Source organism: Accipiter gentilis, chromosome 1, assembly GCF_929443795.1.
Source record: "Accipiter gentilis chromosome 1, bAccGen1.1, whole genome shotgun sequence".
NCBI classification, from domain to species: Eukaryota; Metazoa; Chordata; class Aves; order Accipitriformes; family Accipitridae; genus Astur; species Astur gentilis.
The window spans coordinates 12,675,979-12,693,287 of record NC_064880.1 but is presented as its reverse complement, the minus strand read 5'-3'; the positions used below and the strand labels follow the sequence as shown (position 1 = coordinate 12,693,287).

At 50.1% G+C, this 17,309-nt stretch overlaps 1 protein-coding gene across 1 annotated transcript; it reads left to right on the top strand.

Moving 5' to 3' along the window:
• Window positions 1-1,774: 1,774 nt before the first annotated feature.
• On the top strand, window positions 1,775-16,571 carry ASB1 (ankyrin repeat and SOCS box containing 1). The gene is made up of 5 exons (XM_049806360.1): window positions 1,775-2,062; window positions 2,270-2,411; window positions 4,404-4,706; window positions 9,216-9,601; window positions 11,521-16,571. Exons 1-5 carry the CDS (start codon window positions 2,002-2,004, stop codon window positions 11,652-11,654), a joined length of 1,026 nt encoding a protein of 341 aa, XP_049662317.1. The 5' UTR covers window positions 1,775-2,001; the 3' UTR covers window positions 11,655-16,571.
• Window positions 16,572-17,309: the final 738 nt, after the last annotated feature.

The window sequence follows — 17,309 nt, the reverse complement described above, 5'->3', positions numbered from 1 at the left end:
CAGGCATTATGGCTTTTGGTCAGGGGCCATGTGTCTGAAAGCCCGTGGACTAACATGCCTTCTTCCTCTGGATGAGACCTCATAGGCTGGCCAGCAATCCAACAGAACACTTTGCAGCTGGAGGAGCTCATTAAATCTAGTCCCATTAAATCTGCAAGGGCTGCAGACAATGCAAGAGCTAGAAAGCTGCTCTGGTCTGTCTTGCGCTATCATCAGGCACAGCAATAAGGAACTGAGATGTATATGGCTGCTTCCCTGCCTGTGAGCAGACACAGAGGGAGGGTCACACAGAGCCTCTGTAGCTGGATGCAGTTGTAGATTGGGGTTAGAAACCAAGGAAGGAATGCAGAGGAGCCTGCTGGAGGTTGGTGGGTCTGCTCTGTCGGGACGCTTGCAAACTCAGCAAAGGCATCTGCCAAAGAGAGGCCAGCCCTGGGGCGAGCCCACCTCAGAAAGCTCAGCCTCAGCCCATCCCAATCCTAGAAAGCCCTTCACAGACATGGGGGAGCACGGCCCGACCAAGCTGAGGGTGGAGTTCTACCTAGCCCTGTTGTCTGGTTTCCAGATCTGGTCCCTTTGACTCAAGGAGGGCCAAACAGACATTGAGTCAGGTTTCCAGACCGGCAGCCAATTCATTCCAGGGGACGTTTCTTGGCCCTAAGTCTGCCTCGTCTAATGGCCTAAGGACTGCAGGCAGGGGAAGGTGGCAGTGCTAGCCAGCACCAATGGCTTCTGAAAATCCCACCAACTCCTTTCCCCTTTTGGTCTTCCACTGGGCAAGGCAAGCAGGTTCGATTTGCGGATCTCTCCTCCGGATTGCTCGAGCCCAAATAATAACATTTACAGAAAACCATGTTTGCAGCCAGAGTCTGGCGTCTGCAGACCGATACCCTGCCACGGAGCAGCAGGAGTGGAGCTGCAGGAAAGCTAGATGGATTACCACCATTCCCCTCTGGCACTGGGGACTCGACAACGTGTGCTCAGGAGCCGAGGGTGTGTTTCAAACACTCGGAGAGCGGCTCTGCGCCAGGTCACCAACACGATGAGCTGCTGGAGGAGGTCGGGTTCGGTGCGACCTGCTTTCCTTGCGCGCCTTTTGCGTGGTTTCCCTTCGCAGTCCCAAAGCGTTGCGCCCGTGTGGGCGCCTAATGGGACCGCTGCTCCCTTCTGGGAGCGCAGCTTTGGGCGCCACGTTTGAGGCTGCCTGGCGGGGTTTAAGCAAAGCAGCAGCTTTTTGCTCAGACCCTGCTGTTTCTTGGCGTTGTTTTCATAACCGGCTCGCCTTTCTGCTCGCTCCCAGCCTGCTGCAGCTTCTGTCCACCCTCACACAGGCTGTTTTCTCCCTCAGGCTTGCGGCAACCCGACGGCCGGCCGGCCCCGGGAGCAGTGCTGCGGGGAAAATCAGGAGGGTACGATCGCGTTAAAACCGTCCCTGCAGCTTTTAGCTGTGGAAAACCTTGGTCCAGCCTAAGGAAAGCAAAACGCTGCCCTACACCAGCTTTCAAAGCACTTGGTATCCCTCCTGCAGAGGTGCAGGTGGCGGCCGCGAGGCTGCTGCAGGGAGTGGGGACAGACAGCACTGTAAATCACCAGCTCCATTTTTGCCCGTTGCTGGAAGAAGGAGCCCCCAGGCCCCTTTACCAGCCACCGAGCTCTGCCGGGCTAAGGGCTCCGGCTCGGGGCGCTGAGGGCCGCCGGGAGAGCCGAGCCGGGCCGGGCCGGGCCGCCCTAGCTGCCTCCCGCTGAGGTCCCGCCGCGGGGCGGGTCTGAAGGAGGAATGGCTCCGGCGTTCCGCCCGGCTCCCGCGCTGCCGGAGCGGAGGCGAACCGCCCTCCTCCCGCCGGGGAAAAAAACCACCTTAACGCAGAGGCAGGAAGCCGCCGGGCCGGCAGGCACCAATCAGGCCGGCCCGGGGAGTGGAGGGCGGCGGCGGCCGCTGCTGCTGCCGGCGGGGGAGGGAGGCCGAGCCGGCCCGGCCCGGCCCGGCGGGGCGAGGGGCAGATGGCGGAGGGCGGCCCCCCCGGCGGCGGGGACCCGCCCGCCGCCTCAGGCGGGCAGGCAGGTAACGTGGGGCGGGGGGGAGCGGCGCTGCGGGCCCGCTCTGTGGCAGGGGCTCCTTTCGGGCTCGCCTTGTGCCGGGAGGGGACGGGACAGCCCCCGCCCCGAGCCAGGGCTCAACCCGGCTTCCCCCCCCCCCCCCTCCTCTCCTCTCCTCTCCCTCTCCTCTCCTCTCCCCTCCCCGCCCCGCTCCGCTCTCTCTCCAGCGCAGGTCGTAACCTGAAGGAGTGGCTGCGGGAGCAGTTCTGCGACCACCCCATCGAGCACTGCGAGGACACCCGCCTGCACGACGCGGCCTACGTGGGGGACCTGCCCACCCTCAAGAGCCTGCTGCAAGAGGAGAGCTTCCAAAGGTGAGGGGGGGCTGGGGGGGGCCTTTCTCGCACCCCACCCTGCCCGCACCCTCAGCGCTGCCTTTGGAGACCCTCGCGGGGACGAGGGGGAGACCAGGTGCGAGGTCCCGCTTCAAGGATTTCGGCTGATGACAAGCCTGGGGCCGCTCGCCCAGCACCATTCGCACAGCTTGCTCCTTTTGGAGACACCCAACCCCTTCTCGTTCTGTCTTTACGGGAGAAGTGTCAGGTTGGGAAGATGCTCCGCTCGCCTCCCCCCTGCCCGCCCCAGATCATCCCACCGTGGTCTCCCAGGAGGCAAATCTCAAGCCCGTTCGCGAGCGTGCGGCGGCCGAGCACGAGCTCTTTTCAGATCAGGGCAGAAATGTAATACCGTGAAAATAGGAGCCTACGTATAATGGGGAAAACATACAAAAGGGATTACAGTCCTGAAAACACCCCATGTTACAAAATCTGCCCAGTGCTAAGTCTGTGACCGTGGGGACAGTTAATTAACTTTCCTGCACCATGGAGAAAACTGCTTAGAGTGCAAAATGTCTCCCAGCCTCAAAAAAAGTGTCCTTTCAGCAAAAAATGACGGTGAGCCAGCCCCCCCTTTCTGCCACCTGGGCAGCTGGGGCTCTTTGCACCCTTGGTCTGAGATTTTTGCCTTATTTTTCTGTCACGCCGTGTGGGAGCCCTGTGGCAGCAGGGCCAGGCATCCTTCCTTGCAGGATAAAGCAAAGTTTGGTGGGAGGAGGAGGACTGGACCCACACCACCACAGCGGGTGGTGGAGTGAGCAGAGAAGTGACTTCTTTGAATTTGGGGGTTGGTATGGGGTGGACATCCCCAAATCTCCAAGGTTAAAGGGAGCACTTTTATCATAAGCCTTGACAGCTGAGGGCGTGATGTGGGGTTTATACTACTCCTCTTCCTAAAACATGGTTGAAAAAAAATAAATTGTGGCATTGCTCTCCTAGCAGACTCTGTAAATGCACTGTATAAAAACTGCTTTGTCCTGTACCAGTTACGTGGGCCTGCATGGAGTGCGCTAGAAGAGCAAATCCACTGCTACGCTGGCTAAAGAGCACTTTCACCAGCCTACATTGACCTTAAAGAAATCCTTTCCTCTCTGTGTGTTCCTGCTAGAACAGCACCCGCAGTGATTTGCAGATAGTGAGTGAGGTCTGGACGTTTATGAGATTTGTAGGGTTAACCTGAGATCTGGATGAGCGTGACAACTAATACAGGTTATTTCAGAGGGGGTCTAAGCAGCTGCCAGCCAGAGCCATCTCTTTCAATAAATTGGAAAAGGCTCTTAGGCCAGTACAGCCATCCACCAAGGAAGCTAATGGCCTACTTATGCTGTTCAGTGCAGGATGGCTGCACCTCCCAAGCTTGCTCCTTGCTGGCAGGGCTGAGTTTCCCTGGATTTGTGTTTATGTCATCCCATGGTACCTGGCTGAGTGTGGATGTTGCCAGTGGTGTGATACAGATGTACGCCTGCATTTCCATACGTTGCTCCCCTCCTCCTGTGTCCTCTTGCTGTTTCCCTGCTGCTTTCCTGACTTTCTGCCCCCTTTGGAGCAGCTTGAATTAAATGGTTGTGGTCCCCAGCTTGGTCACTACTGATCTGGGACATCTCCCTGTAAAAAGGGAGTAGGGAGTTTTTTATTTTTTTTATTGGTAATTTTGATTATGTTTTGAGGCAGGGTTTGTCCCTCACTGTGCGTATGTGCAGCTCCTGACACAGCAGAGCTGCGATAAAGCCCATCTTCCAGGCGCTACTCTGTTACATGCTGTAGTCTCTGGCTACCCACGTGCAGCGCCTAGTCAGGTTATTGGCAGGAGCTTTTCAGGGCTGCTGTGAAGTGCAGAAAATGGGTAGGAAAAGCTTCAAGCGAGCTGTTAGGGCTCTCCCAGCATCCTCCTCTGGGGCTGGGGTAGGTGGGATGGTGCGAGGTGGCAGGAGGCCCTCTCTGACCCAGTGCTTTTCCCCCCTCCGATGCCAGCCGGATCAACGAGAAGTCCGTGTGGTGCTGCGGCTGGCTGCCCTGCACGCCGCTGCGCATCGCTGCCACCGCCGGCCATGGCCCCTGCGTCGACTTCCTCCTCCGCAAAGGGGCTGAGATCGACCTGGTGGATGTGAAGGGGCAGACCGCCCTCTATGTGGCCGTGGTCAACGGGCACCTCGAGTGTGCCAAGATCCTCCTGGAAGCTGGGGCTGACCCCAACGGCAGCCGGCACCACCGCAGCACCCCTGTCTACCATGCGGCGCGTGTGGGCCGGGCAGACATCCTCCGGGAGCTGATCAGGTGAGAGCTCGGGTGTGGGCTGGATGTGGCCCTTATGGGGAAAAGGGTGGCTCTACCTCCCTCTTTTCCTTCCTTGGGATCATTTCCCCCATGCGGCTCAGAGCATCCGTTCCCTCCTCGCATGCCCAGTGCCTCCACAGGCCTGGTGATGCTGGCCAAGAGGTGGACAGGAGAGAGGGTGGAGAAGTGCCCAAAGGGACATCCTTGTATTCCCCATCGCTTGGGTCTGGCAAGAGGACTGTGCCCTGCTGTGTGACTCCCATGCCTGTTCTCTTAAGACAAAGCCCAAGAGAGGAGTCTCCGTTTCTGGGCTTACCATCCATTATTCAGTCAGATCCAAATCTTACAAAGTATGTTCCTTCCCACCTCCATCTTGACTGCCAGCTCCCTGCCCCTGGCTGAATTTATGAGTGAGGTGGATCCCCCAACGAACCAAAAATTGGAAACACATCTCTCCTTTGCTTAGCTCTGCTGCTCTGACCGTTTTCTGTCCTTGGGAGGAGAGATGCTTGCCACTGGCACTGACTGTTCTTGGCTGCCTGGTGTTTGCCCATCATTGGGACACCCTCTGTGGCATCCGATTCAGTCTCCCCTTGCCAGACACCTGATGCACAGCTCTGTTGAAGGGGTGGCATCTCTGGGGCAGGGAATGATGGCCATCATGATGAGGTGATGAACAGTAACCTTAGCTGGGTGGTGGGTGACTGGTGACCTCCTATCCCTCAGGAAACTTCCTCTGCAGCACCAGCAGTGAATGGGCTCAAGGTCTAGCAGTAGGCTGTGCAAACTTGAGTTTCTTTCTCTGTTGTGTGCCTTGATACTTCCTTCCTTCTAAATTGGAAACTTTTTGTATAAGGGACTATGCTGAGCAACTATATGGGCTGTTGATGCCAAATAATAAGGGATCATAAGGGGAAAATACAGGTTGTAGAAAGAAATAGTAAAACAGAAGAATGTGTATTTGGATTCACACATAAATGCTCTCTAAGGAATCCCTCCAATGACCACAAATTCTAGAAAATAACAAGCAAAAGGTTTTTAACAGAGAAATTTCAAAATACTTGGAGTTTTTCTCCTTTCCTTTTTGCTTGTGGGGAAGTTAATTTTCATACAAGTGCTGCTTTAGGGAAGCTGGCAAGTAGAAAGAAGGGGAGCTGATCCCCCCTCCTTGCTTCTTTCTCAGCAAGCTGAGAGAAGGATATCCCCATCACCACGTGCTTGTTGGTACAGGGTTCAGCTCACATGCTGCATTCCCGAGAATCTCCCCTGATATATCCGCTAAGGCAGGGTGAAATGTAGCAAATAGTATTTCAGCAGCACATGGATAGCTGATGCATTGATTTATGTGTCTACTCCTTGGGATGCCTTGCCAGCAATATTGAAAGCAAGATTTTGGAAAACTTTCAGGATTAAAAATTAACTGGAGTTTGTCCAGTATCTTTTTATTAGACAATGTCTCTCCCAAGGCTGCTAAGCTAATACCAAATTGTCAGATTGCCCAAAATTTCAAATATCTCAGAGTACAGATTTCATAGGTCTGTTCAGAATCACTTATTTTAAAATGCAGTCTTATCTCACAAAGCTCACTCAGAGATTTTGAAAACGTTGATCTAAAGGATTTGGCAGGGGGAGTGCACTGAGGAGGACACTTTTACTGAGATATAAGGAAACATTTCAGCATATTCAGCTCGAGAGGGCCTCAGTGTCTGTCAGTGTCCTGAAGACAAAGCCCAACCCAGTCAGGCTTGCTGCAGGTGTCTAAACATCACCTCAACCGGTTCTTTATTTTTTTTTTTTTTTTTTAATCATATGGTAGCACAATCAGGATTCCTGAATACTACTACAATTGCTGAACCAGCTAACCAAGCAATAGGTGAAATTGTATCCATTAATAGTAAATACACACATAGCTATGGAATGGTGATCCATTTTATAAGACGGCTGGCGGAAATATTTATGGTTATATTGCCAGGGTATAGATTACTTTCCTAACAGCTTGTGATGTGATCATGCTGCAATGGGATCGGACTGTTGCACTGTATTTGCAGTGTAACTGAGGGCTGACCCAGCGTATTAAGGATGAGAAGATTCTTTTGCCACACTAAAACGGTGAAAAGGAGATCTGGCAAATTACCCTGATGCCTCAGGTGCATGCCTAACTGTGATAAAAGTAGAATTTTGTATTTTGCTTTGAACTAGGGGTTTCTACTGAGAATTTTGATGACAACAATGGAAAAAAAAGGACTGAAATGAAGGGATACCTGCTGTGTGGTCAGGATCACGGCCATAGGAGGCAGTGGCCCTACAACAGCCCTACAAAAGTCCCACAGCAGCACAGATGCCTCTATCCAAATGCTTGTGTAGTCTGATTTTAAGAGGTTTATCTACAGGGAACATGTGTGATTGCCTGTGGAGAACAGACACCTTTTCTTGTTTTGCACACTGTGCTCCAACATAGGTGAAGTGATGCAGATTCAGCAAAGTGCCGTGGAAGTCCCCAAAAGATTGGAATGTCCCCTTAGTGCACAGTGATCCCTGGGCCAGCTGCCTGGCCCGGAAAGCAAAGCTCAGTCCTGTGGCTGGTGCGAGGACCAGCTTGCACTTGGCAGTGTTGTTACTGCTTAGCTCCGTCCTTTTCCTGCACTTTTCCACCCCACCGGTCTCCTGAGATCTCAGGCAAGATGTTCGTGCTTGGGAGATCTTGTGCATTGGGGTAAAAATACACTGCATGCCATCGTTTCCTTGGTCCTTGTTCTGTGTGTGCTCAATTTAAATGAGACTATTCCCATCCTCAGAATTGAAGCATTTCATTAAGTATTTGCTGGATAAGGACCAGCCCTTACTGGGTTCAGCTAGAGCTGTGCTTGCCTTGAGGCAGGATTTGTCCCCAGGTGGTTTCCTTACTTGTTTTATTAACTGCAGAGAGGAATATAATGCTATGTAGGAAGATAGAAAAATCTAGTTCTCTGAATGCTCACTTTGCAATTCTGGGAGGGGGACTGGCAAGTGAGGGAACCTTTTATCCCTCTGGGGAGAGAAGGGACAGGGCTTTGCAGCATCTGTAGTGCTGCAGTTAAAACCAGCTACTCCTCAGGGGATTGCGTTGTCTTCCTCCTTCTTCCCATCCTAGCTGCATGTGAAGTAAATGGAGTTAGTGTCCCCACTGCTTGGGTGTTACCCAGCCTGGGGAAAATAAATGCTTATTTCTGCCATCTCTTCTTTCTGCAGCATTGCCATTTTTCAAATTTTATGCTTTTCCAGAAAGTGACACTTGGCCTTTTTGCTCCCATTTATTTGGCTGCATTCTTCACTTCCTACAAAAAAAAGAGAAGAACCAAAGCCAATAAGCCTTGTTTTCTGCTCGTTCACAACTTAGTGCCATCTGTACTTACCGAAAAGAAGTATGCTGCGGGCATTGCTTCTGTTTCATGATGATGTTGATGTCCATTGAGCAGTGCTTTAGCCTGCTTGCATGCCTTCTCTGCACCACAGCAAGCCTGAGCCTGCTTTACTCTGGCTGCAGGGCTCATGGAGCAGTTGGGACACCAAGGCACCATGCAGCGAAGATGTGAGGTACAGGTTTCTCTGTGGGGTAGGGTGAGGCAGGAGCCAGTTGCAAAAGGCTTGAGGAGTTTGCTGTTGCAGCTCTTGGAGGTCTTCCCTTCAGTGCCTGGAGTGCTGGCCAGTGAACTGTAATCTCTTGTGCGGTATCTATTATAATATATAGCCTGCAAAAGGAGCTGTGCAGGGTGGATGGGGAGAGCGGAAGATCTGACACAATTATTCTGTGTTTTTCCAGTTTCCTGCATGCTCAGAGTTGGCGGGTATATCCTTTCAGCTGAGCTGAATACTAGGGAAAAGGCCTCTTTTTGACTCCCTGATGGGATTTCTGATGGGATTTCAACCACCCCAGTTCCTTCGGGAGCAGGATTTTGTCATATATGTTTTGCTGTTGAGCACAGATTTCCATTTCCATTTCCCTGCTGTTTGTGACAGTCAGATCAATTGCCTGTATTGCTTTTTGGCCTGTTTTATCCTGGTGGGGAAGTTGAAATAACTGCATCTCTTCAACTGAGTCATTTGGAAACATCCCGGCTCCCCAGCCAGCTCATTAGCATCCAGCATTACATGGTGCTGGCTCAGGGCTGAGCCATACCTTGTGCCAAGGCCATGCTTGGCACATCCTTCAGGAGGGCAAGGAAAGATGTTCCTCAGCTGCTCCTTGTCTCTCTGAAGCCTGGGTTGTTGCAGGCAGAGAAACAGCTTTGCTTCTTGAAGATCAGACCATGCTGGATACGGCATCCTCACTCAGAAGCACCGCCAGGTCCATCTGAGGGTAGGTATAGGCAGTTCTTGGGTGGTGGGCCCCAGAGGTACCAAAGACAGGCAGGGTGCTCACCCTCCGGGTGTCTTTCAGCCTCATCCCCTGCCATTTTGTCACCCTGGGCTGCAGTCATGGTGCTGTTGCCCCTCTTTACAAACCTCTGCTCTTCTCGCTCCCCCACGCAGGTATGGCGCAGACGTGGATGTGAATCACCACCTCGCTTCCCGGGTGCCCAGTCTCTCTCTGCGGCCCCTCACCACGCTGGTGGTCTGCCCGCTGTACATCAGCGCTGCCTACCACAATCTCCAGTGCTTCAGGCTGCTGCTCCAGGCTGGAGCCAACCCAGATTTTAACTGTTGCGGGCCCATCAACATCCAAGGTTTCTCCCGGGGCTCCCCGGTCTGTGTGATGGATGCTGTCCTGCGGCATGGCTGTGAGGCGGCGTTCGTCCACCTCTTGATTGACTTTGGAGCCGATCTGAACCTGGTGAAAGTGGAGGCCTTGGGAGTTGAATCCACGGGAAGGGTCAAAGTCAACCCTGAGGCTCTGCAGGTGTTCAAAGAAGCAAGGGGTAAGTGGCTTTGACTTACTGAAGTGGCACTGGTTTTATCTAGCTCTGGATTCAGGAGAACTCTTTGGAGAGTTTATTTGGTAGCTAGGAGCTGTTAGGGTGAGTGTTACCATCCTCTTTTGGGTGTCTTTGTTCAAGTGCCTTCAGCCAAGTGCAAAAAGATCACGTAAACAGGTTATACCTAACTTAAAAGTGTAAAGCAATCCTAACAAACAAAAAAGATAACTGGGATTTAACAGGCTGTTAAGCTAAGCATTAATGACTTCAGCACCCCTGATATAGCTCCCAAAGAGCTGTTGCTGGCCAGGCAGGCATCAGGCAGGAGAGGGCCATGGGCCTGGCCTCCGCAGCTCTCTGGCTTGGATTCTTAGTGTTGCCGAGCTGCTGCCTGCCTCCAGCTCTGTCAACACTGATGACTCAACCCAAAGAATTCCCCATAAACCTCCGGCTAGACTCCCGTTTTTCTCCTGTTGCATTTTGGACGTTCACGTGGTGTTTTCCTTCTTGAGTTCTTCAGCTACCAATGATGCCTATCTCAGCAGCCCAACCTCTGTCTGTAACTTGACCTTTTTTATCTTCCTCCCAGCTCTTCACCATTGCCTAACCATGTCCTCAGCAGCCTGAGGCAAGGTTTAGGCAGTGGCGTCCTATCAGACCTGGGCGTTGGATATGCCAACCACAGGTGGATTATGGCATATCCAGTGAGATCCAGTTGTCCAAAGCCATGCAGATGTGCACTCACTGTTCTTGAGTGACCGTGTGCTCTGCAGGGTGGCCCAGGGAGGGACCCAAGAGACAGTTGTAATATGGACAGGCTACTTGGGAAGTAAAGCCACAAATGGTGGTGGCAAGTGGCAGGAGGGAGTTCAGGTGGTGGTGGAAAAAGGTGGGAAAAAGCTGGCTTTTTAAATTTAACATCCTCTGGGAAGCAAGTAAGTTACAAAAGAAGTAAACCAGAGCCTCAGACCTGAACATGCCTAAATTTACCTGCTATTTCTTTCTTTTTATAACAAAAGCAACATCAATACAGTGTGCACCCTTGTTCCAGCAAGGGCAGCACCTCGTAAAACCACCAGGCAGAGCTGGTGAAGGCCAGGGCTTTGCACCAGGGTCGGAAGTGGGGTTTCCCTCTTGAACTCCAGAGAAATTCGAAAGGGATTCAGGATGTGGGATACAACCACCAGCCCCCACCCAAAGTTATTGAGCTTTGCACGTGCCTGCTTTTTAAGCCTGCCTGGACTTCTGCTGAGAAGAGTTGCATGTAAGCTGGAGCAGGTGGTTTCCATTAAGCCTGGGTTTAGGAGGCAAATGGGACTCCTCAGGTAGAGCGTGCAGGATAATGGAGCGGTGCCTTGGAGGTCCAGTTCCTGAATCAACATGGACACCACCATCCTCTTGTCCCTGTGCTGGAAGAGCTCTCCATGAACGCAAAAGAAGCCTTCAGAAGAAAGTCGGGATAAGGCCTGAGGTGGTCATCAATGCTGTTGTTTCCCAAGGGGCGATTTAGAGCAAAAAATAAGGTCCACATAATTTTAAAATGATCCGAACAGTATAAAGCCTCTCACAGCCTCCCCTGGTGTGGATTTGGCAGTGATCTCTTGAACCCTGTCATGCAGGGACTGTCTACATGGTCACAACCCCATGCAGTCTCCAGCTTGCCCTTCCAAACTGCCTGTGTGACAGCTGTTGTTGCTCCAAGTCTTTGGCCAAAAGGTTTGACCTCCTGACAGGGAGGATTTGTGCATGCTCAGGTCTCCTGCGCTGCCTTTGTGTTGCTGTGCAGGATGTGGCCTCGGCGTTTGGAAGGGGTGAATGGCTCCTCAGCTGTCAGCCAGAGCTCAGCACAATTTACGCGCTGTTATCCCTCTCTCTTCCTCTCTCTGTCCCTCAATAGTTTTTCTCTGCTTTCTTCATTGCAGGCCGCACCCGGAGCCTCTTGTCTCTCTGCCGCATAGCTGTACGAAGAATACTTGGCAAATCTCGTCTGGATCTGATCCATATCCTTCCAATCCCAGACCCCATTAAACAATTTTTACTTCACGAACACAGTTAAAGGGCAACTGGCTGCTTTCCGGGACAGTTTGATTTGGTAAATGAGTGCGCTGATAAAGCCAGGTGCCAATCCTATCCCTTCCCCCACAGTGAAATACTGTATTGCTCATGGAGTGCACATAATTCCCTGCCCCTGTGATTTTCCTCTCCACATTTAGGGTGCAGTGATTTTGTGTGTCTATTCTTAAGTTACTGGTTATCTAACTGGTGATCTCTTGTTTGCAACTGGTTGGGCATTGAGGCCGGTAGGTGTGTGTGGCTGTTACATGAGCAAATTCAATATATCCTATAGCTGTTAGCATATGTCTGTTTGTTATGACTCTACCTCTGTTATTGATCTGTGTTACACACACCCTGGATCTCAGTGGCACTTCTGCGTGGGGAAAGTGTCCGTAGTTAAGCCTTTCCTCTTCCTATAGTGTACAAGGGAGTCTCTCCTTGCGTTGGTAAGGGTTTTACAACAGCACTCTTCTCTTTCTGCCGCCAGTACCTGGCCTTTCTCTTCCGTATGAAGTTTGTGATTGCTGCTGTAAAAGTGGGTGTATTTTCTTCTGTCCTCTTCTGGTGTGAAATGCATCCAAGTTTCCTGTCCAGTGCTGTGTGTTACTTGGGAAATTGTATCCATGTCTCTACGTGCTGCAAGGTAGCTGCTGACTTGGCTTTCTTTGTGTAGAGGCCCCATCACACAGATGGGAGAGTAGCAGAATATGTAATCCTATCCTGTCTGAGTCATTTCTACAGAGCACCAGATCTGCTGTGGCAGCTTGGCTCTCCCTCCAGCACTGTAATGGACAAGGCAGGGGCTGGCTGGTCTTCCTCCCGACTACTTGGGACTGGGTCAAGTCTTGTGACCACTGCCATAGCACGAATGAGAAAACATGGAGAGAAGAGGAAAAGGTAGTTTCACCTCTGGAAACTGATGGCTACACAGCCTGTTGCGGGGATGTGATCCCTATGGTTCAGTCACCACTGCAGTCGTGGTGGGACAAGGACTGCGATACTCGGATGAAGCCAGCACGTGAACCTGAAAGGTTTCTAGGGTACTTTTTGGAAAAGCAATGGCTAAATTTATCTTCTGTTCACTGTAAAATGGGTTTGAATATTTGAAGTGACCAGGAGCAACAAGTGGAGGGGTTGCTAAATTAAACTGTTGTGTTGCTGTGCTGGATGGTGGTTGATGCAATGCCTGTGAATATATCTGTGTGATTATGAAGAAAAAAACACCAAAATGATCTCTAGACTGCCTGCTTGCGTTATTGCAGTGATTATGATGTTATTGAAGGCTCGGTAAAATAGCTGACAATGAAGTAGTCACATAGAAATAGGAAGTTCCTACTTACCTTTTACTCCGTATTCCACAGTGGCAGTATGACCACAAAAAACCCTTGCAGATCCACTTAACAGGTCTTTTTGTTTGCATACTGCTTCTACCAGCATTGTGGAAAAGGGAGAAGAAAGGACTTTTTTGTCTTTTCTTGAAGAGTTAGGAGGTTATGTGCTTCTAAACGCAATGTTGCATCCAGCAGCCTGGGCTCCTTTGATTTCCAGTGCCTCTACATTACTGTTTACCTTCATGTCACAAGCTCACAGAAGAGTGTCATTCTGCAGTGAGTCGACAGCCTTTCATTGGGATCTCAGGGTCAGCCAGCTCCTTAATGGTAGCAACGTAGTCATTGTATAGGAAACATTGTCAAAAGAGCAACTTTAGAAGGACAGAGATGATGGTCCCTCAGGATCTTGGGTAAAAACTCAGGTAGTGTTGGTACTTGCTTTTATTTTACTGATTCAAGTTCTTTCTAGTCCCTGTGTTGTAAGTTGATTTTTTTGGACAATTTTTCTTTATCAGATATTCTTCCCATGCTCATGGAGTTGGCAAGGGTGTGTTTTCAGATGTGATCCTAAAGATGTTGGGGATTTATTTATTGTATGGTATTAGTGCCTAGGGACCTGTTGTTGAGAGCTGAATTCAGCATGGGATGGCAAGGACAGTAAGACAGCCCCTCTTGGGAATGGGATCTAGCTCTGGTTGCTCTCTCCTTGACCCACTGCAGTAACAGGGAAGTGGGGTTGTTTAAGCTGCCTTGCAGTTCAGTTTCAAATGCCTTTGGCTGACAGCCCTGGCTATCCTGCCACTATAGAAGCAGATCCTCAAGGCTGCCCCATGGACTTGCCCCATAGGTCTTGACACTAGTTACCAAATGTTCTTCTTCCAGAGGCATTAATGCAAAATCACAGTTCAGTTTCTGTTCTTCCCACTATGGGTTGTATTTAGGGTGGAGTTCAATAAGCAACAATGGACTTTCTTGTATGTTTTATTATCTGCTGAAGAACATGTGCCTTTCTAAGATGCTTTCAGAGAAGGAGGAAGGGCAGGAAAAATGCAGTCTTTGATTGTTTCCTGTTATTTCAATTCCATGGCCAGGCCTGGAAGGTCCGGCTGGCCCCTTACATTGCTCTACTTGCTGATTTTAGGATAAGTGGCACAATTTGCACTGCTTCAGAACAGGCTAAAATGTGGTGGTTACACTCAGTGCTCAGATACCAAAGCAAAGGATACTTTCAAAACCCTCATCAGGTGAGATATAATGGCAAGGATATGTAGCTGTAGGCATGCTTTCAAGGTGAGAAGGCAGCAGTTTTGCACTGTTTCCTTTTCAGGCTTGCAGATGGTTTAGGTTTTCACCATGCTGGAGGCCAGGGCAGCCCATAAGCTTGTTGCTTGAGAGTTGTGCGCTTGCTTTATAGAAGTGTTAACATGCCTGAAAGATGCAAACAGGTTGTAAAGCCTCTTGTCACCTTGCCGGTGGAACCATAATGTTTTGCAGGAGCACAGGCCGAACATATTCTCTAGCTCCAGTGTATACAGGCAGAAAATGAGGTAGATTGTCTTGAGAAAATGCCATGGCAGCAGCTTCTTTGGTTTGGCTTTTTTCCCCCTGATTTTTACTTGCTTGTGCAGTTTTGCAAACTGGTCATCCGTTAGTGCCTTTTGGGTGAAGGTGGTAGGATGGACGTGGAAGGCGTATGCTCTGGGAGAGCTGGCTCCACCTGGAATGAGCTATGGTGGAATGCCATGGTGTGAATGATGGAGGGTGGCCCAAAGAAATGTGGAGAATTTAGTTGTTAACTCAGTGCCTGATGTAACTCAAGTATATAGTTAAAGCTAAGCCTCTGCAGATGACCTGTTACAATTTTAATTATAGGTGCTTCAGTATTTGGTTTGTTGACTGTTGTGCCCTTGCCTGGACACTGTCCTGCAGTGTGTTTATGGATAGCCAGCCAGTGGCACCCTGACCAGTCCAGCAACTGTGCTCCCTCCTAGAACTGTAACTCCCATGTGAGTGAAATTGCAAAGAGCACCCTCTTCCCATGCACTGATGATTCCTTTGCAGGTCCCACTGGTAAGCTCAAGCCATACTGGGGGTGGGGACTTTGGCCTCTCTGTGTATGGGTAGTTCTTTTGACCTCAAGCTTCAAGGACTACATGAGTCTTCAAATCCAACCGATGTGGAGTCCAAAGGATTCCCCTGACCATGGATATCTCCAGCCCCTGATCCACAGGTCAAAGGATGGTTCTCCCAACCCAGTAGCAAACAAGCGTGAAGTTCGTCAATCACTTGGACATTTGCAGAATCAAAGCTTTGAAGTGCAGGAGATGTTTTGCCTGGACTACCCATCCAACTCTGATCTTAACTGAGGGACTGTGCCTCCTTGCAGGGGTCTCGGTGTTAAACCTGGATGGTCTTCTTTTGGCTTGAGGGCTTGAAGGGAGTCCAACTCAGGGGGACAACTCGCATAATATTAAGCTGTAAGTGCAAAGATTACTGTTAGAGTAAGTCCCTGTGGACATTGGTTGCTGAAGCTACATAAACCCAGCTTTGCCTAAGTGAAGTGGTTTAATACGCAGACTTAGAAGGTCTGGAATTTTCAGTGTAGAGAGATAATAATGAATCTCAAAATAGATTCATGATATTCATATACCACAGTGTCCTATCCTGTAGGGCCAAAACCTATAGCCTCTGGCTGTCCCTGTCCTTTTAAATCCCAGAAACAGCAGTCTTCCAATATGAAATCTGAGTAATATGTGCATATTCTGTATCTTCACACTATATAAGCAGCATTTATTTTTGCCTTAACTGGGACTTTACCATTTCCTCCTATGTAGCAAAGCATTCTCTTTTGTAAAAGTCTTTTTATCATGTTGTCGATGGGACAGGCTCAATTAACTTAATAACAAATGAGTATCGTGAAGTCATGGGTGGGAAGTTAAACATTTCTGCAGTGTACCTCCCCTATATTGAAGAATGCCTATTATATTTGTGCATTATATATAAAGTGTGCATTGTGTGGCCTTGCTATAAGCATGGGTGGGATGGGATAACAAGATTTGGAAAATGGTTAAAGAACCAAAACAGATCTGGAACAAGCAAAGCAGATCCAAAGCAGTCTTTTTCATGTGGGCTTTCTTCTTGTCTTTGTTGCTATAGGGGATTTCCAGAGCACGAAATGGTGGTACCCAAATGTAATTTCCTGCTTTCTGGGAGTTTTGCAAAAGGCAGAGGAACAGCATCTGTTGGGTCGAAGTGTTTTTTGTTTTTTTTTTTTTTTTCTTTTTCTTTTCTTTTTTTCCCTCATCCCCAAAGTTAAGTAAAGCACTTTTTAAACCAAAATTGGCCTTTGAGGTACAGCAGCTCTTTAGCCCTTCCTGTTTCAGTGAAGAAAGCAGTGTAAGAACCTGCCCAGGACAGAGTAGAAGTGACAGAGTCCCACTTCACGAAGTGCTCATCAGTGGTCTGTTGGCTTTGCCCAGGGTAAAATGATTGTGCACAGCAGCAAGATCAGATCTGAGAGCAGATAGGAGGTATCTGTGGTGGGCCTGGATCCACGTGTAACTGAATAAAGATGTTCTAGTGCAAGAGCGTGGCTGTCTGCTTAATTATTTGCTTCGCCATGGGAAGGAAGAGTACAGCTCTCTAGCAAAGAGCAGGGACGGGATTTGCAAAAGCCTGAATCCTGCTCTGTAGCTGACTTCTCTGCGTTGTTTTGTAGCCACTGGAGGGGGCCGGAGAACCGTGCTGCCTGCAAGGGGCTTACAGGCAAGCAGGCAGGGACTGGGCAGTGGTTTCCTGCACCATTGCCAGCTCCTGCCTTGCCACCCCTGGACAATTTTCAGGAGGGATATGGCAGACAAATCAAAATGTAAACCATGGTGAATGTGCAGACGAGGCTCCCCCTCCTCTGGAGCCTCTCTTCACCCCTTCAAATCCCTTTTCCAAGCTTGCACGTCCTCCCAGCAGTGCTGGCCTGCCCTTTCCTCAGGGTGCTGTGGCAGGTTGTGGCAGTGCAAGGTGGCTGCTGTCACCCACTGCTGCTTAGAGCAGCCCAAAGCTCTTGGCTTTCCACCTGGTCCTTCAAAACAGATTGAAGAGGGCCCTTTAGACCTCTTATTTCTGCTCCTGCTTTCTTTGAACCCAGCTCTGGAAATGCAGCTCCTCACTTTGTCCTGACATGAAAGTACTTTGAAACCAATGTAATTCCTCAAAATATTTTGATTCTTATAACTTAGCTTTTTTCCCGGCGTTTTCATTGGAAAACTCAGTACAAGCTTAAGCTGTGAGCACTTCTGATGGTTGCTCTGTTCTTCCTAGGTGTTAGC

Bases quoted from the DNA above. Each gene is read 5' to 3' on its own strand.
- ASB1 (XM_049806360.1), top strand. From the start codon at position 2,002: ATGGCGGAGGGCGGCCCCCCCGGCGGCGGGGACCCGCCCGCCGCCTCA. The intron at 2,063-2,269 runs GTAACGTGGGGC...TCTCCAGCGCAG, and splicing joins CGCCTCAGGCGGGCAGGCAG to GTCGTAACCTGAAGGAGTGG. The intron at 2,412-4,403 runs GTGAGGGGGGGC...CTCCGATGCCAG, and splicing joins CAAGAGGAGAGCTTCCAAAG to CCGGATCAACGAGAAGTCCG.